The sequence below is a fragment of the Trachinotus anak genome, unplaced genomic scaffold (assembly GCF_046630095.1).
Source record: "Trachinotus anak isolate AG129_WGS33_773 ecotype Australia unplaced genomic scaffold, CSIRO_AGI_Tana_v1 ptg000032l, whole genome shotgun sequence".
NCBI classification, from domain to species: Eukaryota; Metazoa; Chordata; class Actinopteri; order Carangiformes; family Carangidae; genus Trachinotus; species Trachinotus anak.
The window spans coordinates 22,459,976-22,485,262 of record NW_027273883.1 but is presented as its reverse complement, the minus strand read 5'-3'; the positions used below and the strand labels follow the sequence as shown (position 1 = coordinate 22,485,262).

The 25,287-nt window shown below is 41.6% G+C and overlaps 1 protein-coding gene across 1 annotated transcript; it reads right to left on the bottom strand.

Annotated features, from left to right (window-relative positions):
- emc2 (ER membrane protein complex subunit 2) lies at positions 1-24,420 on the bottom strand. Its single transcript, XM_071469581.1, has 11 exons — positions 24,326-24,420; positions 23,440-23,553; positions 19,339-19,403; positions 18,292-18,377; positions 16,421-16,478; positions 11,881-11,966; positions 11,513-11,572; positions 7,841-7,922; positions 7,483-7,593; positions 5,646-5,750; positions 1-556 (listed from the first exon to the last, which is right to left on the bottom strand). The coding sequence occupies exons 1-11, from the start codon at positions 24,363-24,365 to the stop codon at positions 470-472; spliced, it is 894 nt and encodes a 297-aa protein (XP_071325682.1). The 5' UTR covers positions 24,366-24,420; the 3' UTR covers positions 1-469.
- Positions 24,421-25,287: the final 867 nt, after the last annotated feature.

Below are 25,287 nucleotides of genomic sequence, written 5' to 3'. Positions count from 1 at the left end.
TGAATTTTCAATTCAGCAATCAGTCCTACCTTTATTAAGACATTTTGATAAATTTGACAAAAGAAAAAAGCATTTTTATTAAAGATGTTTCATTTACAGATACTACGCAAACAGTAAAGGACCTCAGTGCAGACAGGTTGGATCTCCATACTGTCTTTATAAATAGCAGGTACTGTACAGCTTGTTATCTCTCCTAGTCACATGGTTATAGCCTTGGTGTGGATGTGGTAATTAGTGATATTGGTTCAAGGTTAAACTAAAAGACAGTATGGGATGGGGGACGGGACATGTCTTCCATTGTCCATGTCAAGTTCACTCAATTACAGAACCAAACTCGAAGGGATAAAGAAAAAAAAAAATTAGTTAAAGATCTGGTTCTGGTCACATTGCAAGACTATTTGAGCTGCCATGTTGCTCCAAGTGACTGCGTGTGAACAGAGGGGAGGAAGAAAGGTGTGGACGAGGGAACCTAGGACATGGTGATCTGCATGGACTCCAGCATCTCCTCCACTGCCTTCATGGAGCATTTGTTCTCCTTGGTCCCACGACCAGCCAGCTGCATGTTAGAGAAGGAAGGTGAAGGCAGAGAGACACAGAGAGAGAGAGAGCAGGGGAGAGGAACAGAGAACATCAGCTCACTAGGTCTCTTTGCCAACCAAAGTAATGTAGAGCCAAACTTACATGAACACAGTGTCACAGAGGTATCAATAACCTCACCCTACCTACACCACACTCCACCCACTGAGCGAAAACATCGCTGTCCCAGAAGCAACAATGATCCAACAGACAACAGTGGTCATTAGATAAAATTGATGAAATCATGCAAAGTAAAATACTACCTCTTATTTGAAGATTTTTCCAAAACTGTTTCATAAGTGCCATTTTTCTGTGTGTGTGAATCCCACATTAATCCACTTCCATAGCCTCTAGTACAGGAGTACACAACACTGCACTCTAATTTTAACAGTGTCCACAGGGTTTCACAGGAAGTGCCGCAATTTATAATCCACAAACACATACATGATTACTCATGCGTGCACATACAGGCACACACTTTTTCTACCCAATTAAACTTTTTGCAAGAGACATGGCATCCCCTCAAAACATACCGAAGAGAAACACAACTTCCTGAACCTCGGGCAGGGGACCGGGGATAAAATAAAGGGTCAGTCAATTTCACCTCATCTCACCCACATCTGTAGACCAACATAAATGTTCATGAGATCTCTCCAAAATGATATAAAAGTAAACTACACATTAAGGGGTATCAAACTGCTGCATTCATAATGATATTAAACAACATCACCTGAGGTTCCATCATGTGAAAGTTTTGCTTATTTTCTACTGTAGTCACTGTATGTTGCAATATACTACCTGCAAGCTTTTGCTTTGTACAGTGATGTGGAAATGAAAACTACATTAAGATTGAATAAACAAGGCTATGAGTCTACAGGCATACTAGCAGCTCTGCAAGGCTGTACCTGTGCACAGTAGAGCTTTAAGTAGAATGCTAATGTCAGCAGGCTAACATGCTCACAATGCTGATTTTTGCCAGTATCTCCACAATCTAACTTTAGCATATTACCATGCTAACAGTCGCCAATTAGCACTAAAAAGCAAATGTTATAAAATCTATGAGAGAAAATACGGTGGTCAAAAGTTTCAATTTAAACTTGAAGTCTACTCCAAAGTGGTGGTTTCAAAAAAAGACACTGTGGCAGATAGCAGTAGATACTGATACACCACTTACAATTTAAAACCTGTGTAAGTAAAATCCCAGGATGAATTTGCTGTTTAGGTTGACAGAAAGCTGCAGCTACAACTCATCTGAACAGCAAAGGGCAAACAGGAGGCAATAGCATTGCAGGGTCCTTTCAATTAAATCATTATGAAAACACCATCAGCCTGAGTCAAACACAGGCAGGGGATTCCATTTCAACCACATGGCAATACTGCCTCTGGACAACAGAGCACATTCTTCATGTCCAAGGTGAGAGATGAGCCCCAGAGAGGGTGTGCACACTTGCACTTAGACAGAAGCGCCGGCGTGCGCACACACACACACACACACACACACACACACACACACACACACACACACACACACACACACACACACACACACATTGTAAACACAGTCATTTCAATACTTGAACACACACGGTTGACTGAAAAAAGTCTTGTGGTATCTTGTTTTTCTTTTCCAGAAGCACATACAGTCCCTCCTTTACATTCTGTCTCTTTGTGATTTAAAACAGCAAAAGAGACGAAGCTCAATTCTACATTCATCACGAGGTGCTGATTTTAATGCTGTGACACATTTATTCATTCAACCTTTGGTTCTGCCCAGGGTTCCACAAACAGGAACTAACTGTAGCCTAAACCTATCCCATCCTCTCTTTCCATGGCAAAACTTTTTTCCTCTCTCTTCTGCCGAACTCCAACTTAGAGAGGGCAGCTGGCTAAGGTGTGCAATTGGCTACGTAATTTCCAGTGGTGACTCATTCTTCTAGATTTAGGGTGTGTGTGTGTGTGTGTGTGTGTGTGTGTGTGTGTGTGTGTGTGTGTGTGTGTGTGATGGGGTAGCTATAATGATCAGTGCATTTCATTGCCTTGCTGCCTAATGCACCATTACCCCAGGCCCAGTAGTCAATTATCTCCTCAGCCTGAGGTGAGACCACCACATTAACTCTTGCCCTGTTCTACAACAGTAGGAGCAACCCAGACAGCTCCACATCTATTTAGAGCATCTGATAATAGAGCCATGACGCAGTGGGAGCCTGTGGTCCGTGACAGAGGAACTAATCAGAGAATCTGTTTGGAGAGTTAGGGCAGGAGGGCAGGCCATGTAGGGCTGCTGAAAAGACCCAACACACACATCTCCAGGTCTTTCACATGTCAACCAACCCCACCGAGGTAATTACATTTTTTTTTTTTTCTTAAACGCGCCCCAGTCAGTCATGACCTCTCGCTGACGTCTGCTCCCACTTGCACTCACCTGCCCACCTTTTTCTCACACTGAGGTATGACAATCACCAGGTACTGGGGTCTAATAAAAGTGGACGACTGACACGAGCAACACTTTAAAGGGGCCATCAATCAGCCAGCACAAGCCCACAGCAGCCTGCAGCTGTCTGACTGAGGCCCACACCGCTGCTCCCTTTAAAGACCTCTAAAGTCATTTAACTGGAGGTGGGGAGCAAAAAAATACAGGAGGCAACCCAATACCTTTCATTTAACTTGTCTCACACAGCAACCAAGAAAAAACATCTCCAAGTGCACATGTGCGTGGTGCCAAGCTTGGTACACATACTGTACATACACACATTCACAGCTGAGTTGAAATCCCAACAACCTCACTATTACTAGGCAACTTAAACAAATACAAGAGGTTGTTGACCAGGGCATAAAAAGAGGGGAGGGACATAGCTCACACCATGCTCCCTGGAGGACAAAGGTGTGACTGTCTGAAGTATCTCATCATCATCACCAGGGGGTCAAAACCACAAAAGACTGTAAGTTTTTAACACTTAAGCTTTTGTCCACTGGTCTCTATAAGAGTATCTGAACTATTTCAGTCTGTCATCATAACGACTCCGCCAAAACTATTTTCCTCTGGGCCAGTAGAGCACCAACAACTGAAATGTATGCTCTTTCATCTGTTAGTAACAAGCACTGTTTAAGACATGTGAGACAGTATCTGGGTAGCAAATAGCTATGTATTTGATTCATTACAAACTCAGATGTGGTCTCACTGTCCGTGGGTAAACCCTCTCCCACACCTTACCTCACTTCAATTGAAGTCCCAAAGTAAAATGTTGTAATAGGTCTGTTTCCAAGCTTGTCTGATCCACTTTAATATATATACACTGGCAATAACCAGAATTGTGAATTATAATTATATATGAATTCTTATAATAAGAAATTCATAAAAAGTTTGAAATACAAATATGAGATTTGGCATAATTAGTGTAAAATGTCCACAGGAAGGAGGGTTGGGGTGTTATCTGGCTGGCAGCCCTCTAACCTTGCCCTTCTACCCACCTTCACCTGTCCTGCCAAGCCTGATTTCTCTGACCTTTCATTTCTGTCTTTAAGATATTTGGACACTGCCAAGTTTCCTCCAAATATGATTTTCATTTTTAACACTTCGTCCCTCACTTTCTTTTGGGCCTCTGACTTGTGATTAAAAGTTTGCACTTTGAGATATCCATCTCATCCCCTGTGGGGATCAAAGACTTCCTAAGACAGCAAGGTTAGGTCAGCTGGCACACTGATCAAAGTGATCAGTATTGTGGAATGGAGACATTTGATTGGTTAATTTTGTTGACCTTCAGTCTTAACATTCCAGTCCACCTTAACTCAAATCTAAGGGACAAAAAGAAGCTCAAAGCTCTTCCATGACACTCAGAGAGAACAGCCACTCATTGTGACATTACTTAAATGCACACTTCTTACAACAGTGAGCTCAACATGTGAAATGTGTCTATGAGGCCAGGAGAACCGAGTGTGGTGAGACGAGGTCTTTAGAGGCTCAGCAGGGAACCTCTCTCTCAACAGGACCCACACATGCTGAGCAAGGAACCACTTATTACACATTTAACTGTCGATGCCCAAATAAGCAACACATATGGCCCGTATGGGAAATAAGTTTTCTCTTAAATATGCTTTAATACCTAGGTTGCCATGACAACGGCATAAACCATTTTAGTGATACCATCTGAACAGCTCCTCACTTTTTCCCCTCTTTACTTTGCCTGCATGTGCAGATACTAATATGCGGCACACGTACATTTTCATCATTTATCTGTCTTTTCTGCCCACGTCCTTACGCTCTCTTTGGTAACAGCTCAGAGACAAAACATACACCACAAGGCTCCCAAAGTTTTTCTTCTCAAACATCCTCAAAGGGACACAAATGGCTTCATTGGCCCCTGGTAATAAGGTTTAGTTTCAGGGATACCCATCTGGGAAGATATTTGAAACTGACGATTTAACATTAAAAATATAACCACTTAGGAAAACACTGCAACACTGAAGTCTATAATAAGGCAAATCAATTTGTTAGGGACCTCCAAAGGTCAGTTCAACTCAAAGGTCACTGAACCCCACTTTGAGAACCAATGAACTAGACAACTCTGCTTCAGTCTGGTGTGATCGTTGTCCTCAGAGAATCAGATTGTGGTCTGTGAGAAGCTCATCTGTGAAGCCAGGGTGTGGGATAAAGTCTTAGCAGACATTGTGGCCTTAAGTCAACACATTAACAGTAAATGTAGCCAGACACACTGAAAGACACCAGAGTTGTTATTCCAACACTGCAAGTCAAAGGCATCCTTCAGGATTGCTTTGCATTCAGGGGTCATTTGGTGGTGGTGAATACTTTTTGCATACTATGCAAATGAAGGGGATTTCTGGACGTCTGGATGTTGTGTGCAAATACCCCATGAACGCTAACACACAACAGAGGAGTCATATGATTGGTGGTTTTCTGTGTCTGGCGAAAATAAGGGTGATGTGGGGAAAAAGTTAAAAAGATGTTTGTCAGTAGAAGACAGAGACATTAAGGAAATGGAGACAAGAATAAAATGTATAATAAAGCTAAATGCTCTTGTATAAAACCTTATGAACATATATATGTGACTCACCTTATAGGCTCTATTTATTTGAGTGGCAGCCCATGCAGCATACTTCATATTGTCCTTCTTCACCTTGGCACTAACTTTAGGACTGGCAGCGATGTGACTTGCAGACTAGAGGAAAAACAGGAGGACGAAACAAAATGAGAGAACAGGGGAAGGGGTGTTCTTATATCAAAACTTGGTGAAACAGCAATAAAAGCATAATTGAGATGAATGTGCAACCACTCTTACCATCTACCACTCCACTAGTCATTGTGGCAGAATGAAGAGAAAAAACAGACCTAGGCCTGATGACACAGGAGAAATCATTTATGGGGGGAAAAAGTGAGTGTTTTAATGCTTCATACGTAAATTGTCACTTAACGGAGCCTAATTTCTCCAACACCATCGATTCCTGGTGATGAAAGGACCTTGTATGTCTTCGAAAAAGGAAAACCCGGCACGCAGTGAGAGGAGAGCCGTGTGAATCATAGTCTCTGCCTGCCCCGACAGCTCCCCTCCGAACCACAAATCCCATGTCTTTCCCATGTTCCTGCCATCATCTCCACACAGCAAACCCCAGAGGGTTTACCCTGCCTGCACTTCAAAGCCCTCCCTACCAGTGTGCTGAAACTTTAACTACACACCAATCAACCTGGCCCTGTTTTTTCTATAAAATGGTTTGGCTTCTGTATTTTTTTAGTAAGCATTTTCTTTATTTCTATTTTTTTTTTTTTTAAACTCGAGAGAAACCTCAGTTTAGATGATGTCAACCCAGACAGGCTATCCCCGAATAACAACGTGCACCATTATGGAGGGGAATCCCCACGCAAGTGTTGTGAGTAACTAACCCACAACCCAACTGTGGTCACTGCTACCAGGTCTTCTGTGGCACTGACTCAGATGGTCTGAGATGGTGAAAGTTTCATGCCCTTTCACTGAACTCCTTGCACCTGTCAAGAGCTGGACCACCGAGACGAGCTGACAATCCGCGAAACGCACTCTTCAGACAGATCTGTGCCTGATAAAGAATAAACTCCCACCTGAAGTAGCCATTAAAGAGCCGAGTGTCAGTGGATGACTTGTCAGGAAGCCGTACAGGGCCTGCTCTGTCTCCAGACGAATGTGAGATTTAACAGAAGCGAATGTCTCAGTGTGACCCTGCCCTGTTTCTCCTGTACTGTGCCTACACCTCACAGCGGTTTCAGAGGGTATGGGCTGCTATGAGGTGTTTAGAGTACCTGAAGACTCCCAGTGCAGCATGAAGGAAAACACTGGGGCTCTCTGTGTTAGACCTGCTTCCCCTCTCCACCTTTTATTCCCTGCACCGCTTTGTTTGTGTTTTTATGTCAGGTCTCACTTACATATGATGCATTGGTGCTAGCAGACAACATCCTGTTTAAACAAATACGTAGATGAAAGCGCTGTTTGGCCGAGACTACAATCAAACTGGCACCTGGTTGGATAATTTGCCAGTGACAAAATGCTTACAACAGTTGTACTGCTCTCTCTCTCTCTCGTGCCTTTCTCTTTTTTATTCCGTGCCTACTTTATTTATTTAAGTCATAAACATAAAGATGGTCTCACCAAAGGGGTATTATTACTAAAATAAAGAGCTCCAGAGGGGCAGACTTTTCCGATGCTGGAGTTCACCGTCTGAGTCAGCAGTGAGCTGACCTGTCTGAGAGCCCCTTCTTTGCTCCCCCCAAAAACACACTTAAACACACACACTACAGTCTTGCTTGACACACTCAGTGGGCAGCCTCAACCTTGACAAACCACAGGGTTACAAAAAAGGTTCTACTGTTTTGTTTTGTTTTTTTCTTTCTCTTACCACTTTCTCTCCATGCAAAGCAGTACTCACCATGTACAGACCAAACAATGCCCTCATGTTTCGGTTGTTCAGCCTCAGCGCCTGGGCAAAATACTTTCTGGACAGCTCCAAGTTTTCCAGGCCCCCCTGAGTGTACTTCACCTGTGTTAGGAGGCATTAAACACGGCCAATAAGCTGTGCTAAAGGGCAGTTAACGCAATGACAGCATGGCATCTGAATAAGCAACACATGACAACCCCATGTAAACACATCTCCTTTCATGAGCCTATATTCCCAATGACGTTAAGTGTGTGTCGGTGACTCTGTTACAGAGAGAGGCACCATTCACAGAGAGCTAACATTTATTCCACAGTTTGCCCCCATGCTTGATGACGGACATCCAACCTACCTCAGCATACTGCTCACAGTACAAGTGATTGTGAGGATTGGTCATCATCAGCTCCTCCAGACAAAACGCAGCTTTTCCATAGCTGTGGAAATGACAAGGGAAACAGTAAGGCGATTGATACAGCTGTGGCTGTGTCATCCTTTAGCTTGCTCAACTGTGAAGCACAACATCTATGCCCAATAAATTTACAGGTATAAATTTAAATTGAAAACTACATAGGGTACAGGTCAGTTTATATGCGACAGACTTATAGCCTATGTTGCAAAGATCTGTAAAGATCTGCCACATGACATAAAGTTTATTTAAAGGTTTACAGTAAAGGTTACACCGTCCAGACAGCTGGCAAAGGTAAAAGCCTATCTAGTGTGGTGATTCTCCCTCCTTTAGGGACACTGAGGATCAATCTTGTCCGTCTGTGTGTTTTTTCAGCCTTTAATGTGTAGTTAACTACCTTCCTGAGGTCAGCACTACAGTAAAAGCTGGCACACTGTGCCTATACTCAGATGAGATCACTTCTCAGCAGCAGACTGCTGAGCTGTTGACCTCACACTAATCTGCTGCCACTCCACTTCTAATACACAGTTTCCCCTTCACGGTACCAGGCCAAGATGAGCTAAGATACAGTATATCATTGAAACACAACGCCATAAAATGTGTATACACCTAACAAAACAGAAGCCAACACACAGACCAAGGCAGAAGCAGAACTACCAGCTGAAAATGGGGCTACACTGACTGTCTATCAACACATTTTTTCTAGCCAAGATTTTGAGCTTCTTGAGCAGTCATATTTTTCATTCTGCAAAATTTTTACATATTTCTGAACAAAGTTCAGTGAAAAGAAAGACCAAAAGACCCCAGTTTGCGTTGTCAGGCGCCTTAAGTTAGCGACTTTTTTCACTGCTCGTGAGAAATGCGAAAATGCAGAGTTTTTTGTGGGAACCAAATGATCAAAATACTGCCTGCCACAACATGAAGAACCTATCAGTCTATTTGGAGTCTGCCATGGTAACTAGCTGAAAGATTAACAGCATAGGAGGGGAAAGGAAGGTGCGGACAGAAAAAGAAAGAAATAAACAGGGGGAAGGGGTTGAGTAGAGGGGGAGATCAGAGGGCTTGGATGGTTGGGGGCTGCTTACAATTACCACTTCCTCTCCATAAAGACTTTCAGATGTGCTCGTGCAGTGGCCGTGGCCTGCAACAGAGCCCGCTCCATCAGCCATCAACCAGAATCTTGTACCAGAGCCAGACCCTTACCTCTTCTGCGCTTCCTCTGAGCCATCTAACCCCACCATCACCGAGCTGCTCTCTATGGCTGCTCCTGAGCTCACTCTTTACCACAGCGCTTGAGTAAGGTTGTAGCCACCATCATGTGCGAGGCTGTAAGAGTCGTATTTGTTTCTTTTGGAGGTTAGTAAAACCATCAGCAGTGGCTTTCCCCTATTTCAATACCACATTCTGACTGCATATAAGACAAAAATGGATTCAGACTGTCTAAAGTATGTTTGAAAAAATTATTACTATTTATCCTGTAATTTTGGATGACCAGTCCAATTTTGTCGAACAGTCTCATAAGATGGGTCAGAGTGAGAGCCAACAGCAGATTCCAACAGCGGCTCCATGCAATTCTCTCAAACAGACAAAATAATCTCCAGTCTAAACACTGTTGGCATGAGGATTGTTTTAACAGTGTCAACTCAGAGGCTATTAATTACATTTTTAATGTGTTAACACTGATGCCTGCTGCTGCAACCCTAACAATGGCAGCGCAGACACACACTGCTTTGTTTATTTTTAGCTCCCAGGGTGTTGTGCAGTGAGGGGAGGAGAGTTTATTTCTCTTTCTCGCTTCACCATCAGCCTCAGTTTTCTGGGGGGGGTGGGGGGGGGGTGCCACCACCTTCTCCTGGGAATTTCACAGCAAGTGTTCTCTCTCTCTCTCTGCCTCCTGCTCTATCCCTTTGGAAAAGAGTGGCGATAATGCCGGGCTATCCGGAAGAGGAGGAGGAGGGGAAACAGGGAGTTTGTAACCCAAAATAAAGAAAACAAAGAAAAGAAATTGACACGCCTGTAGATAAGGGGCTGTGGGAGTGAATGGTGTGATATTAGAAGTGTTGGGATAAGCTGGGAGATAATCCGCTCACCCCTGGATTTCCTCTGACTACTACAGCAATAAAGCCTCCCAGACAAAAGCATGAAATATCCAATAAGTAGCCTTCTCACCGTGCTACACATTCCTGCTGCCACTGCCTTCGTACCGGAGCAACCAAGCAGCCAGAGTCAGCGTACACGTGTGTATACACACACACACACACACACACACACACACACACACACACACACACACACACACACACACACACACACACACACACTCTTATACACTTACAAAACCATAGTTCAACTTCAGACACCGCTTCAGCAACTTCTGAGCTCTAGACAATTAAGGAGGGATAAAAGGTGACACAAACAAAATTGTTTTTTTCTTACAATGCTCTTGTCAGTCTGGCAACTGCTTAGCAACTGAGATATCAGTGGGCGGCCATGGAGTCTTTCTGCTCTCATATGCAGGAGAGGAGACTTAAGACTGAAATCCTATTAAACTCCTCTTATGTGACAAACATGGACAGGGCTCCATTCAGACCCCTGGCTGAGTTAGGCATCTCGCCGCCTTCTATTGTGGCCATCCAACGGCCCTCCAGAGATCAAGCCATCAGTCTGAAGTGAGGCCCCGTTAAACTGACAGATACACCCCAAACATATGGCGGCCTTACTGGAAACAGATTACTTTTTTTTCTGAGGCACTTTTTTATGGCAAACATTTGTCATTACAGGAATAGTTCTTGACTCACACAAACACACAGCAGATACACCTCAAACATCCACCAGAGTATGAATTTTGTTACACAGGATGTTTGCGGTTAGTCCCTGTTTACTTTCCATCTTTTTGACTCTACAATGAACAAACTCATACTCTTGTGAGTTGTTCTGGTGAAGCCCATCATGCCAATTTGCTTTAACTGACATGAGCAAAAGTATTTCTGGTGCATCTTTGGCTTAACTGTTTAAGTAAGGAGTGTGTTGGGATTAAACAGACAATTGCATTGGTTTAAAATATTGCTAAATTCCTATATTTCTTACTGCTTTGCATATCCTTCACTGGTGCTTTCATCCCCTCTGAGATTTTTACCATTTCTCCCTTGTGTTGCTTGTATTTCCAAGTTGCTGATTTGAAATCAATGCTACTCAGTGCTGATTATTTATTAGGCAATCCTTGCAATGAAAGAGAGTTTATTTTATGATTTAATGCAAAGGTGGGTCAGCAGAGCATTACCAGAAAGAGTGAGCTACTGGTTCAAATCTGTATTTTGAGAAGGCAAAGAGACAGAAAAGCAGATAATGGATGTAATTTGGCCTTCCACATTGCAGCGATGTTGAATGCACCCATTAAAACAAATAGATGACTCAATGTTTTCCTGCATTTTAATGCAACTTTGAGAATCGTACTTGCCTTGTTTATGGTGATGAATAACTTTAAACAAAATAACTTTAAACAAAATAATTTGTCAGTGCTGTGTTCTTTGCCATTAGGAAATGAAAAGTAAATCATCCTTGGTGTTTAGCCTACTCAATTTAAGATATGTTATGGTTGTGTAACAAAAGTGTGCTTACTCATGTTCGTTGATGTAGAGCTCTGACAACTCATGCCACGCTTCTTGGTCGCCAACAAACCTATTAACACAAAATGACAATAAATCTTCTTCCTCAATTATAGTTCAATACACTGAGTCATTGCAGATCAGAACAGAAAATGCATTTATACCACAGTGAAGTAAAAATGCAAGTGTAATACTACTTATTACAATACCAATAATGACAGTCTTCCATCTTTTGAGGCAGGGGAAATAGGTTTCTTGCATTTTACGCACACGTTGTGCCAGCTCAATTGAAAGCAGACTCACTTTTTAATTAAAATAAAGCCCGGGGAGGTTGAGAGGAGAGGGCGTCTGACCCTCTCCCCATCTTATAGAAAAACTCACTGCTCCAAATACTCATTGAGCTCCCGGATGGCTTCAGCGCTCTTCCCCTGGGCCTTTAGTATGGAGATCTTGCGCTTCCTTGCTGCCTGTGGAGCAGAGAGTAAACAGGATTAGGAACTCAGCTCCTCAAGTGTTTGTCTGAAAGAGGGTTAGAGGATAAGGGTGTGCAAGAGTTGTGGGTTTAAGTGTCTACATTAGTGTATTTTCAGTGTACCACAATTCTACTCCAAGTTCTTCTATGACTCATCCTATGACAATCTATAAGATGAATCAGCACTTCGGTGCATTACAACAACAGTTGTGAAAATAAAAGGACAAAAGGCAAAGATACTTTGTCAAGTTCATTCGTAACATTACTGGTAAATTTAAAAGAATCTCAGCCTGCCAAGACATAAATGGAGATAGTTTGTAGCCATGTCCAACAAGAGGTGGACACACACATTATGAGTCAATGTTTGGGAGCTGGAATGAGCTCAGTGGCTGAGATAAAGTGGTGAGTCATCCTCTAACCAAGTGGGGAAAATGGCACACTCCCCCAAAACCCCAACGCCTGTCTTCCTGCCGGCACGGCACGCATCTAGCGCTGCACCAGCCCAACTTACATCAGCTGAAAATTGCTTTCCGCTTCATTTTGATGTTGAAGTGACCTTAAGGTGGATTAGATTCTCATCAATCTGAATTAGAAAGTATTAGTCCTGCTGCTCTGACTTTTCCAAATGTTTTACTCCCCCCAGTCCTCCTCCCTCTTTTGGTAGTAAGCGAAAACCTTAACAGGAGGCTGCAACTCCATTAGAAATGCACTACCCTGTCACAGCTTATTTTATTTATGGACTGGCACTTGATTGAGTGGGGCTTCCTCTTCTATACTCATAACCAAAGCTATTGAGGGCTGCGTATGAGTCATGTCTCAGGGGCTGTAAATTTGGGCCCCTTCTGACACTTCCATCATAAGAAATCCACTTATCCATCAAGATGGGACAGGGACCTGCAGAGACACTGCAGCCTCCACTGACAAGCAATATATTCACCTCCTGGTGAAAAAACAGGGCAACATCAACAATGTGTCTTATTACCAAACACTGCACACATCTGAAAAAGTGTATGTTTTTATTATTATGGTGGCCTGAGGGCAGCTTGAGAGAAAATGATTAAATGTTATGAAGTTATCAAGCAACAAGGAGCAGTAAAAGGTCAACCCATTATTTCCTGTTTTATGTTTTCTGACTATAAAACAAAGATCTCACCACTCTACATTTCACCAGAACTTGATGCTATGTGAGATTCAGGAATTTATACTCACTTCTGACTAAATTACAAGCATGTGGGATCCTTCCTCATCCAATACCAAAAAAATGGGAAACAGAAAAAAAAATAAAACAAACACTACAGTGATGTTGAATGTGATTTTTTGCACTTGTGCACTCCTGCCATCACCACACCCACCACTCTCCCAGCTTTTTTTTCCCAGATAAAGAACCACTTGGGGCTCAAAGGAACATATGGAAGTTGGTAGCCCAGAGAGTCACACAACACTTTATTAAACGAGAAGCAATTCCAAACCACTCCTCTCTCTCCTCCTTTCTCTAACTAATGATCCAGAAAAACCTGGCAGTGGGTCTGATCTGTCTGTTGTCATGATTCTTTTTTAATTAGCGCTCTGAGGAGACCTTCGGAGTGAGGACTGGATTATTTACATCACCATTGGCTCTTTGCTACGACCTACCGCAACCTTCCTTTATAATAAGAAACATCAACAACGATGGTGGCACACCTAGCAAACTCTACATACCTGAAACAGCTGGAAGAAAAAAATAATAAGGGAAGAGAAAGAGTCTAGACAAATATGTTTTATGATGCGGTTGAAATTTTGTTTACAACTGTACACTGCAGTAATGAAGGCATATTAAATTATGATTAATTACGATTTTTTTCTGAGTATCTCTTGTGAATGTACCTTGTACTTATGTGGTCAAAAAGTCTGAATTGAGGAATTAAATTTCAAATAACTTGACCCACACTAATATAATCTTGTCCTACAATGAATCTGTAATTGCATATGATTGTGGGTCAACCTCAGGAGTCGTCCATGTGACCTCAGTGGCTTACTTAAGAAATACTAGCTTTTAATATTTAACAATTTAGGTTGAAATGACAGGATTGGAATTCAATATCAACACAATCACTTGAGTCCATTTGATGTTAAATAAATAATAAACTGGTGCATCCTTGTATGCAAATGTTGCGGGCACTGCATAATCTAAAATACTCACAAGAAGAAATGAAAAGGTGGAAAAAATGCATTTACGCACGCAGACAAGAATTTTGCCAGATCATTGCTGTAGGTATTGGAACATAGCAAGCAATGGAAGGGCTAAGAGTTTGAAACATTTTTTGGACACCGCCATGGCAAAAAAACCTTGAGCAATTTTTGTTGATTCAACAATTTTGGTTAATGGGTACCACATCTATTCCACAGCCTGTAATTACAACAGCTCAGTTTCCAATCTCTGCTTCGCATGCTGGGATGCCTCGCAAGTCTTCCTTGTGGTCGCCAATTTTCCGCCATTTCTCAGGCCCATCCCTTGCCCAATTCTTAAGAGCATGTTGGAGAACATGCAGGGAGGAGATAGCCCTCGCATCAAAACAGGTGACCTAAACGATGTCATCATATCATCGCTCCACCCTCTACCACTACGCCCAAGTCATTCAGGACAAGGATTGTGGGAAAAAGGTTTAAGGTTAACGTCCCAGGGACAGAGAACCTATTTGTCTGTTTTGTTCCATTCCCGGCCCCAGGTTTGACTGACAAGCCTACACTCGCTAGGGTTGCAGTATCCAGCATTCAGAGACCAGGAAATCAACCAATCCCTTTCCGAGGATGTCCCTGGAATTCCCAGAAGGTCTGTGCCGTGTCCAGGCGGAGCCATGGGATTCACTAAAATTACAACTCCCATTGTCAAAACAGTGAATGAATGCAAACAATTTGTTGCTGATTATTGTAATTACTTGCACATAAATTTGCTGGAGGAACCCCAATTTTGTATATGAAAACGATAATGTAAGAAGAAAATAACGTGATTTATGGCTTTTACTTAATTGTTGTCTTGAACAGTACGAGTGGTACAAGATCTTTTTAGATTATTCACTGCAGCCATCCAAATGTTATTTTCCTGTCAGACATGGCATGGAACAAGCCTCCAGCAGAATTTCGGAAAGACAACTATCACTAAACACAAATGCTTTGAGAGTCATTTCTGTTTTTAGTTTACTGCAGTTACATGGCACTTGTTTTACGCAGCCTCATCATCAATAGAAATCTACATACGTAATAGCTGAAATTAAAAGCAACAATAACTCATTTTACTCATTTTACTGCAGCCCTCTAACACTATATGTTGAGAACAAACACTTTCACAAGTGATGCACAGTTTTGTTGTGAAATTCACCCTATCAAATGGTATAAAAAGAAGTGTGTCCTGTGACCAGAGCACTCTTTTAAATTGAAATAAAACCAAGGGGCCAAGCCCATGAAACCAGTCCTACCCCTTGTTTAAAAGCTTGACTTGCCAATCCGACTTGCAAACTTCCAAAAGCAACAAAAGCATAAAATAAACAAAGACGGTCTTGACAAAGTGAAGTTGGAGTGAAACAGAGCATGGTGGGAGGCGGCAGCTGTGGCTATTCACAGAGCAACATAAAGATGAGGAGGCCATTTCTCTATACTATAGTTAAAGCAAGCGGGCAGGGTGGGGTGCATCAGGGCGAGGTATGGATTATTAGTTTTTTCAGAAAGACATCTATTTGTTTAAAGCAGACAGCTGTATGAGGGGGAGAGGTGAGGGGAGGCTACAGCCAAAATAAATAGGGCCATGGTTTCTTTTGAAAACCCTTAAAGAGATGTATTTTCTTGCGTGGCCACATGTCCTTATGGAAACAATTTACAGCAGGTACATTATGTTTTGAGTTGGTGGTGTGGGATTGGCAGAGGACTGACTAGACATGCTTCTGTAAGTCATTTCACGGCAATGAATAGTAAATTGAGAGGAGGAGATAGCACGGAGAGCTTCAGGGACGATAGGGTCATCCAGGACTTGTCTGTGTTCACCCCTCAGTTTAACAGGCAGCAGACTTTGCACCTGAAGCCAGCAGACGAAATGGAGAAGGTGGGACAGAAGCTCAGTCCTGTTCACCCAGGGTGGCGCTCCGAATGGTCCAGTAAATCACCATCTTCAAAGGCCAGACCCTTATTTACGCTTTACTTCCACCAAACATGTCTGCCCCCGACTAGGAACATGAATCACCCCCCCCACATCACCCCCTCCCTTCAACACTTTTCAGTTGTGTGGGTGCTAGGCTGATCAGCACTGTGGTTGAGGTCAGAGAGGCCAAGGGGAGTTTAACTTAGCAAACTCACACCACTAACACCAAAGTGCTTCAGCAGATTTAAAGCCCTCCAAAAAAGCTGAGACCACAAAGTGAAGCAGAGTAGAACGCTAAGCAGAGGGATTTTTCCCTTTCTTCCCCTTTTTTTCAGTCTTACCGTGTTGGTGGGGTCGTCTTGAAGAATGGTATCGTAGTGCTTGTTGGCCTCATCGTACCTTCAGAGAGAGAGAAAAGAACGTAAAGTTGTTCCTTTAACCAATCCCAGTCCCCAGTCGGGTAAAATTAGGTAGTAAGGAAATCAAACAGAGTTCAAGGTAATCAAGTTTCTATATACAGCTTGGCAGGTTCCTATGATTACAGTGGGGCTGCACAGAAATCAGTGATGATCTAAAGGAAGGAATAAACACTCATTTAAGTTTAAGTTGCTGGTCAAACAGCCAACATAGTGAGAAGCTGATATCACTTAACAATGAGTCATGAAATCAATACAAACTGAGCACACCGTTTTCAAGACTGCATTTTCATTTGATTGGATCCAGTTTGATTCACCTTTAAACAAAATTAAATTGCTGCTTTTACATCCGTCCAGATCCGCAGCTAAGTTGTTGTTTCGGTTGCCTGTCTCTTTGCCCATATAAAATTCCACAATACACACACATGAACCTGATAAGCAACAATGTACAACACAGCCTCACTCAAACTGTTGGACAGAGCACACATGATTTTGTTTAACGGGGAAATTTATGAGCTGTAAATATCAAATCATACGGTAAAGAAATCTGGGAATAGGAGGCATGTGCACTTCACTTGTCATGTCAAATCAGGCACTGAAGGATGATTTTTCAACTTTTTTTCTATTAGGAGCGATCTGCAACGCTGATGTTTCAGCAGCCAAAGGCGGGGCTCAGTTACCAGAAAGTGTCCCGCCCACAGCCTGCAACAGACAGAAGCAACTCTGGTTTCCATTAGCACTGAGCAGCCCCACTTCCAGCGCTGCTGCTTCCCTCACATTCACTTTATTACTCAGCCACACTTTGGGAGATTTCAGATGGCACCAGGCAACCACTCATGAGCCACTTTGATTTGCTTTATTTATTTAGGAACCAAGTGTATGTGCATGTGTGTGTGTGTGTGTGTGTGTGTGTGCATGTGTGAAGGGGAAGGGCCTTGCTGTTTGAAGCTGTGTCATTCAAGTGTAACTCTGTCTGCTGCCAATTAGATCCTAGTGTGCCGTTTATTTAATCTGACAGTGCCCAAGCAATCACTCTCAATTATCACATAAACTCCAACATAACCGATAAACCAGCAATTGTGATCCGGGTGGGGAACGTGAGTGAGGTAGTAAACAGATTGAATTACCCTTACTTCAGCTCAGTACAGACTAAAATACCCCCCTGTTTATCTTTCCTTCTCGCACACTCTATTGTGCTTACTTTTTTTATAAACTGCAGATTCAAAAATAAAACACATCACTGAGGGAGGAGGAGGAGGAGGGGTGGGGGTGGAAGATGGGGGGCAAAATTGAGATTATGGTGACATGTCAATATTTACTGGGCCAAGACATACTCGCTGTACAGAGACCAAAACAGGACGGAGAAAAAAAAAAAAAGCATGAAAGTACGGTGGGGAAAGAGAGAAAACAATAGGAATGAGGGGTAACGAAATAAGGAAACAACGAAGGAACAGAAACCAGAGAAGGGACCCCCAGAATAACAGTGGGATCTGACCACTTCCTTCCCGGGAATCCCTAACTCAGGCTGAAGGGCCACAGGACTACCCAGCGTTGAACCTTTCCTCTCTCTGTTCCCCTCCTCTCCAAAGGAATGCTGGGTGATCCAACGTAAACACACCCTACCCCACACACATACTGTACTTACACACACCCAGACCATTGTACCACTTAGGATCTGCTAACAGTTTCTCGCCCCCAAGCCTCCCAAAGTACCAAACAAAACAGCAAGGCTGCTGTGCTTTTTTTTTGCCTCCTTTCTCTCTCCCTCTCTGGAGCTTTTAGTACCCGATGCTTACCTTTCCAAAGCTTCCAGCCTCATGCCCGATAATCGCTTCACTCTGTGGCTATCTGGAAACTGCTTCCTCAGTTCCTGTAGACAGGTCTGTAAGGATGTGGGCAGAGGAGAGAGAGCAATTATAGTTGGCTGTAACTAAACTTTATGTTACACTCTTGCTCTCACACACTTACTTCTACAGATACTCGTGATTTTCCAACACAAACCACCTGTCTTGAAAATGTCAGATTCTGCTTATGTTTCAGTTAAACAAACCTAACACAGTGATTTAAAAATAGACTGTCAAAAGGCCAAGTTCACAGAGAAAATCTGCTGTTTCTATGTTACTCATTTGGGCGACCATGCATGCTCCCCCTCTATACAGAGCTTGAATTTGTTTGATCACACAGTAGTGAAAGGGGTTAGGAATTCACATTCAGCATTATTCTGAATGAGATGCTAAAGTCTGCAGTGTGATCTGAATCGTTCGAAGATGTCTGGTCTCTCTGCTTTTTTTAAAGTCTGGCAGCAGGACTGAAAGGATAGCCAACAGACAACTATTTCTAATGACTGAGTTCCGCCTCCTCTGTACTCAATGAGTCATTCTTTTCGCCAAAGGAGTCGTCACTTCCATACTGATTAGAGATGCAACATTTCAATTCCTATGACCTCGTCTTCTTTTTTCTTTTTCTTTTTTTTTATCCCCATGCAGATTCGACCATTTTCAGAGATGTGAACATTTCAGAACGTGAACTCAGAAACATCACATTAAGCTTTAAGGATGGCAAATAAATCCTGAGGGAAAAAAGAAGCAGTTGAACTTCATAAATGATGGCCAAGTTCAGCTAACACTTGAAGCATGCTTCTCCACTCATTTGCTACACCCTCTAATTTCAACTCTCAGCAAATTGTTTTTCCAAAGTACAGACAGAGTAATACCATTTGGCCAAATAAAAATCAGATTTTCACATTTGGCAGAGCGGGTGCTGCAAAACAGGAATGGCTGTGAGAGAATGAACGATTGCTTTTGAAGCTCCTGGGTGTGTGAGGAAGCGCGGTAAAAACTTACAAGAGCCAAGTCATCCCGACTGCAGTCCAGCGCTGCGATCATCACCTGCTCATAAATAATCCATACTAGGCAGAAGAGACACAGACAAAAAAGACTGTGTTAACGCCCTTTCCATTCCAGTGTCTGGTGTAGCATGAAAAAATGATATATTGAACTGTACACTTGACGTACAAACTTAAGAGTCTGTCCTCAACAGCTGCACATCATGTTTTTTTGCGCACACAAACGGGCTTCCATGATGTGAATCAACAGCTTTAGAGTTGATTCAAAGAACTTTCCCATTTCATTTAACATGCAATGCTACATTTACTGTTTTCTTCATGGCATTAAAAGAAGATAATGTTACTTGTTAAGACACATATATTCATTTAAAACTTGGACAGCACTGTAATAATAACAATCATAAGCACATAGTGGAACATGCAACGCCCTTGTGTAAGCCTTTACAGTCCTGTTATTTATTTGCCAGCAGTGAGTCGGTAATAAATAACTAATTCAATTTCAGTAGAAATGTTACATTTAAGTAAATTAAGTGAAACGAAATTAAGGAAAATAAAATTGTTATGTTTGTTGTGATCGCCTCCCAATGTCAAACTAGGGTTGGACTATCTGAGAATTACCCTCCACCCTCCTCTCCACTGGTATGGATGAGATACTGAAAAGAGGCTCTATAATGGTACCAAAGGAAAAGACAGAGTGAGAAGTTGGGTGGTTAAATGAGACCTGAGCTACTATTCTTCAGTACAAACCATTGCTAACATTGTTAAAAAAACACTGCTGAGGTTTTGTGAAACCAAAGAAGCTGAAGTAATGTTTCTCTCTCACCCCTAACACTCATCGCCCAGTCTCCGTAGTGTGACTATGTTACTGTAGTTCCAGAACAAGTTTTAACAGATAATGTGATTGGGTTAGAAACACAATGTGTATGTTTTCTCTAAAAATAAAAAATACTGCAACAGTTTCAACATAAACAGAATATAAAAATAATGTGTAGGTTTACATAAAATGTTCTAAATAACACACTTTTCGCCACAATGAAAATTTTGAATGGATGTTTACATTACAGTCTCTCTGAGCTGTACGAAGGCAACCTCAAGCAAGTCCATTTGCCTTCGTACAGCTCTAAGAGATACCATGACCTGGATGACTGAGAATCTTCACATATATGTTTACATTGTCATGAATTATTTTTGAAGGCGATTAAAAATAAATAAATAAAATAAATGGACCAGATAAAGTCTTGCTATGTTGACATAAAACAGCGATACTGATGTGTATGATTTATTTGGTTGCAGTTGGTCATATCTTCAGCTGTACTAATATTAAACATATTTGCTTTGTCCACTTTCTACTCTATGATGCCTTTTGAGATTCCTTTTGTGTACAGACCTGATGGTTGAACATTATTTTTTTATAATAAAAACCAATGTAAAGCATGTCTAAAAACGTCACCACTGTTATATAATAACAGAGCAAGGCATTTTGGGTATCATCATTAATGACATGACTGTTTCTTTAACATCTTTCACTTAGTGGTTAACTACAAAAAAAATGAAAAGTTTATTGAAATCATTTAGTCAACTGTAACATTATTACATTAATGACTAATAGCCTGGCTACAGAAGCTAATTAATGGAATTAATAAAACATGTTAGACAGACAGCTCTGACACAAAAACTGGAAATATTCAGCCAAATGAACGCTCCCTGTTAATTGAGAAGAAAAATAAAACCAAACTCCACCCAAAAACTGGCAGGTTGTGCCAAAACAAACAAATGCCTGAAGTTTGTCTTGACTTTAATGATGCCAAGTCTTGTTCTGATAATTGCCATCTCATTTCACAGCCAATTTAAGAGCTGGTTTCAATAAAACCATGGCATGTTAAGTGTTTATCCGCCTCTTTTAAGGACTGTATGAATCATAACAGCTGGGGAAAAGGGAGAGTTTTATGGGGTAATGCAGCAGGACAGCACTGTTAGAGAGGAAACCATGACCTTTGATTTGTTTATGGTAGGTAAAACTCACTGCTGCTTCAAAAATAAAATCTGAGGAAAACAACAGTATACTGTACTAGGCAACGGACTATGCCTACAATGCATCCTTCACATTATTGCACTTGTCTTGTCTTCTCAACTGTGTCCCTGTTGAACTCCCAGCCCTATTCTCCTATTCTCATTAAGCCATTGCTCATTATATTTTCTCTTTTTGCCTTCCTCTTGTCCTACTTTTTGATTTTTATAGCAGTCTGTAAACACCTTTGTAGTGCATTACTGCCACCAACTGGAATGGAGTGTGGATCGGGAGACATGCTTGTGTGTGGAGCGCCAGACTGATGTGGACCCCAGTTGTAGTATTAATCGAGCTACGTGCACATCTGCATGCGAGGAGAAAAGTCTGCAGCTTTCCACAGAAAGGTAAAGTATGTCCCAAGTTAAAGAATAATAATGAGTGGAATTTTCTCTCATCTCCAGACAGGATCTCTGGAGCTCAGCCAGATTGACCATAAGGTTCTTGGTCACCTCTCTTGCCACCTGTTAAGTTTGGCTGGGCAGCCAACTCTAGGAAGAGTCCTGGTTGTTCCAAACTTCTTTCATTTAAGAATGATGGAGGCCACTGTGCTCTTGTGAACCTTCAATGCAGCAGATTTTATTTGTAGCCTTCCCCAGATCTTTGCCTCAACACAATCCTGTCTCTGGGCTCTGCAGGCAGGTCCTTCCACATCATAGCTTGGTTTTTGCCCTGATATGCATTGTCAGCTGTGGGACCTTATACTGACAGGCGTGTGCCTTTCCAAATCATGTCCAATCAGCTGAGTTTACCACAGGTGGACTCCAATCAAGGTGTAGAAGAATCTCGAAATGAATCTCAAACCTGAGCTAAATTTCAAGTGTCATAGCAAAGTGTCCGAATGTTTATGTCAATGTGATATTTTAGTTTTTCATTTTTAATAAATCTGCAAAAAAGTTTTCATTTTGTCAACATGGGGTACTGAATTTAGATTGATGAGAATAAAAATGACTTTCTTTTTATTTCAGCATCAGGCATCAACAACAAAATAATGAAGGCAACTTTCACACACTTTTTGAATGCACTGTAAGCCTATAGGTTATGACTGCAGCTTTATTATTAATTTTAATCAGCTGTATCAGGCAAATTCAAATGGGCTCCCCCAGATGTCCTTTTATACATTTTTAAATACAAAATACTATTTATACTGAAGGATGAATATTTGGTGTTATTATTTACTGAAAGATGAGCATCCATATTTCCTGGTATCTCCTGCTAATCAACATTTAAAATTCAATATTTATCCAATCCAGTATCATTGCTTCCCATCTTGCATTTGTACAGAGTTGTAACTAAACCTTGATTGAGAAACTATCTAATCATTACCTTGTTTTAAAATTATGTGCACTATATATTGTCTGGATTTTTCCCCAAAGACATTGGTGCATGGTGCATTTCATTCGCTGCATGTTCATGTGCAATGCAGTTATCTATTCCGAGATGGAGTTTATAAACACTGATGCCTGTTGGCATTTCTCTTATCAAATGTAATAAATAGTTGTATTTCACTCCCAGTTTTGTAAGGCACAGTCACAGAACACAGACCTGGAAGTGGCCAGCAAGGAAGACACAGACAGAACAAGCTAAGTTAATGAGGCCAACAGCCTAGAGAGAGATGTAAATCAGCTATGTGTCTTTGGTGTCTGCAGCTGTCTGTTTACGCATCCACAAGTGAGTATATCTGAGCCCTTAGATTCTAAGGCTATACTTCTCTCCCACTCTGATAATATGACATGAGAGCCTCCACAGGGGAATGCTGACGAACTGTCTAGCGTGCGTTTATACCAAAACAGCAGTGTGTTCCAGGCTAATACATTTTTTGTTTGTTATAAAGGCCACTGTTTTAAAGATGTTTTTAAAGATTGGTGTATGTGGATGCATTCTCAACTTGTGGACAAATGTAATTTCTGAAAATAACAGTACACCTCATAGTCTATGTTGACCAAGTCCTTAGTGTGTATAAAACAATAATACACACTAATTAATACAAAAATCTCTGAAATGCTGTATATAACTTGTTTGGTGTAGACTTACTGTCGTCTCCCAGTTTTGATGCATGTTCACTGATGAGCTCTTCACCAACATCGACTATTTGTTCACTATTTCTGAAGTTATCTTCTCTCCATTTACGTAGCTTGTCTCTCATTTCTGTGGACAAGGGTTTGAAACAATAAATTGAAATTAGTGTCAGTGCAATGTATCAAGCGTGGTCCTCGGGGATTGTGCAATACACGATGTGGGACGAGTGTGTGAAAAGCCAGACGTGTTGCTATAATGTGCAGTAACGTTTACATTGATTTATCGTCGTCTGAACTGATGTGGTTGGTGGGACTTAAGTTACTGGGGCTGTGCAGACATCTTGGAAGTGTGAGTGGTTAAATTAAAATCATATTTCATATGGTCAGATAAATAAGTACAACGTATAACCACTATGAGTATGTTACTTAAACTCGCAAGTGCACAAGAAGTCGCTCTAACATATTCATTATTAATATCACTATGTTATACTGCATTTCTCTTGCAGAACCAGAAATCTATTGGGACATAGGTATGGCTCACGTTAGCCGATGTCATCATGCCTCACCAATATACTACAGACTTAAGGAGGTTAACTGAAGACGGACAGATATAGCTTCCTGCTGTACATTAATCGCTACTTTAACACCACCAACAACTACGTTAAAATGATGGCTATTGAGCTTCTATGGACCTACTGTATGGATGAACACGATGAGTTAGCTGGCGCTGCTAACTAGCTTTAGCTAAGCACTTCGTGTTGACTGGTAGCTTGTATTTTCAGTTTAGGACAACGTCGACTCTCTCACATTGTCTTACACGGAGAAAACGATAAATGCCCTCAAGAGCACGAATGCACGTCTCAATGACACCTCAAAAGAATCCACTTTATCTTTACTCTTACCTTCCCAACCCACATCATACATTTCTGATACCGACGCCATCTTTTTCCTTTTGACAACAGACGCTGTGCACCTACGTCACGGACTTGCCAGCTGTGGGCGTGGCCTGAAGACAGTATTTTGAACGGGCATTGCACATAGTTAGATACAACTACTACTACAACTACTACTACTACTACTAATAATAATAATAAAAATATATTCTGCAGTTATCCATATTGTTAGCATTAGTTTGTGAATATGGTGTTACATGTTTTATAAAGTAATGGGAGGTGATATGGTTCATTTAAAAATCTTAGATCAACAGCAACACTCCATGTTTTGTCCATGACTTACATTAAGGTTTATATAAGGCTTATAATTTTGACTTTGAAGACCAAATTGCACATGCTCTGGTTTGGGAACAGGGCAAATGTGATTCCAATTCACTGTAAACCTACACTACCATTGTAATGTTCAGCAGTCAGCAACATGCAGCATGATAGTTAGGATACAGCAGATCCAGATCATGTTCTCATGCTCAATTTCCATTTTTATATAATTCCCCTCCAAAGTATTGGGTAGGAGAATCAACTGAGCCTAGAATCTGAGCCTAGAATCAGTTCCCTCTGAAAATATGGAATGGGCTTTCTAAGCACATCTATCATTTTATCCCGATTTCCCTCAGGAGCCTCTGTGAATCTCATCCTCACGCTGTGTGTGCTTGCTTACACACATCTCTCTTACCACATTACACACTTGTTGATGTGGACTCAGCATAAACTTGCTTACAGAGACATTTCAGAGATCTGATGTCATATCCAGTGCCGCTCACTGCACATAGCCCTCTGTTATGCATACTTTGTTGATGTTCTGGTTTGAAAAGGCAACGAGGAGATGTTTTCTTTCTAAAGGACACTGATAGTGTAAAACAACCTAGCATCATCACTGCAAGTGCAAGTGCAAAAGAAAATGATGAAATGTC

Excerpts from the sequence above, each read along its gene's own strand:
- emc2 (XM_071469581.1), bottom strand. The coding sequence starts at position 24,365 with ATGGCGTCGGTATCAGAAATGTATGATGTGGGTTGGGAAG. Across the intron at positions 18,378-19,338 it reads GTCGGGATGACTTGGCTCTT|ACCTGTCTACAGGAACTGAG; the intron begins GTAAGTTTTTAC and ends ACATCCTTACAG. Across the intron at positions 16,479-18,291 it reads AGGCTGGAAGCTTTGGAAAG|GTACGATGAGGCCAACAAGC; the intron begins GTAAGCATCGGG and ends CTCTCTCTGAAG.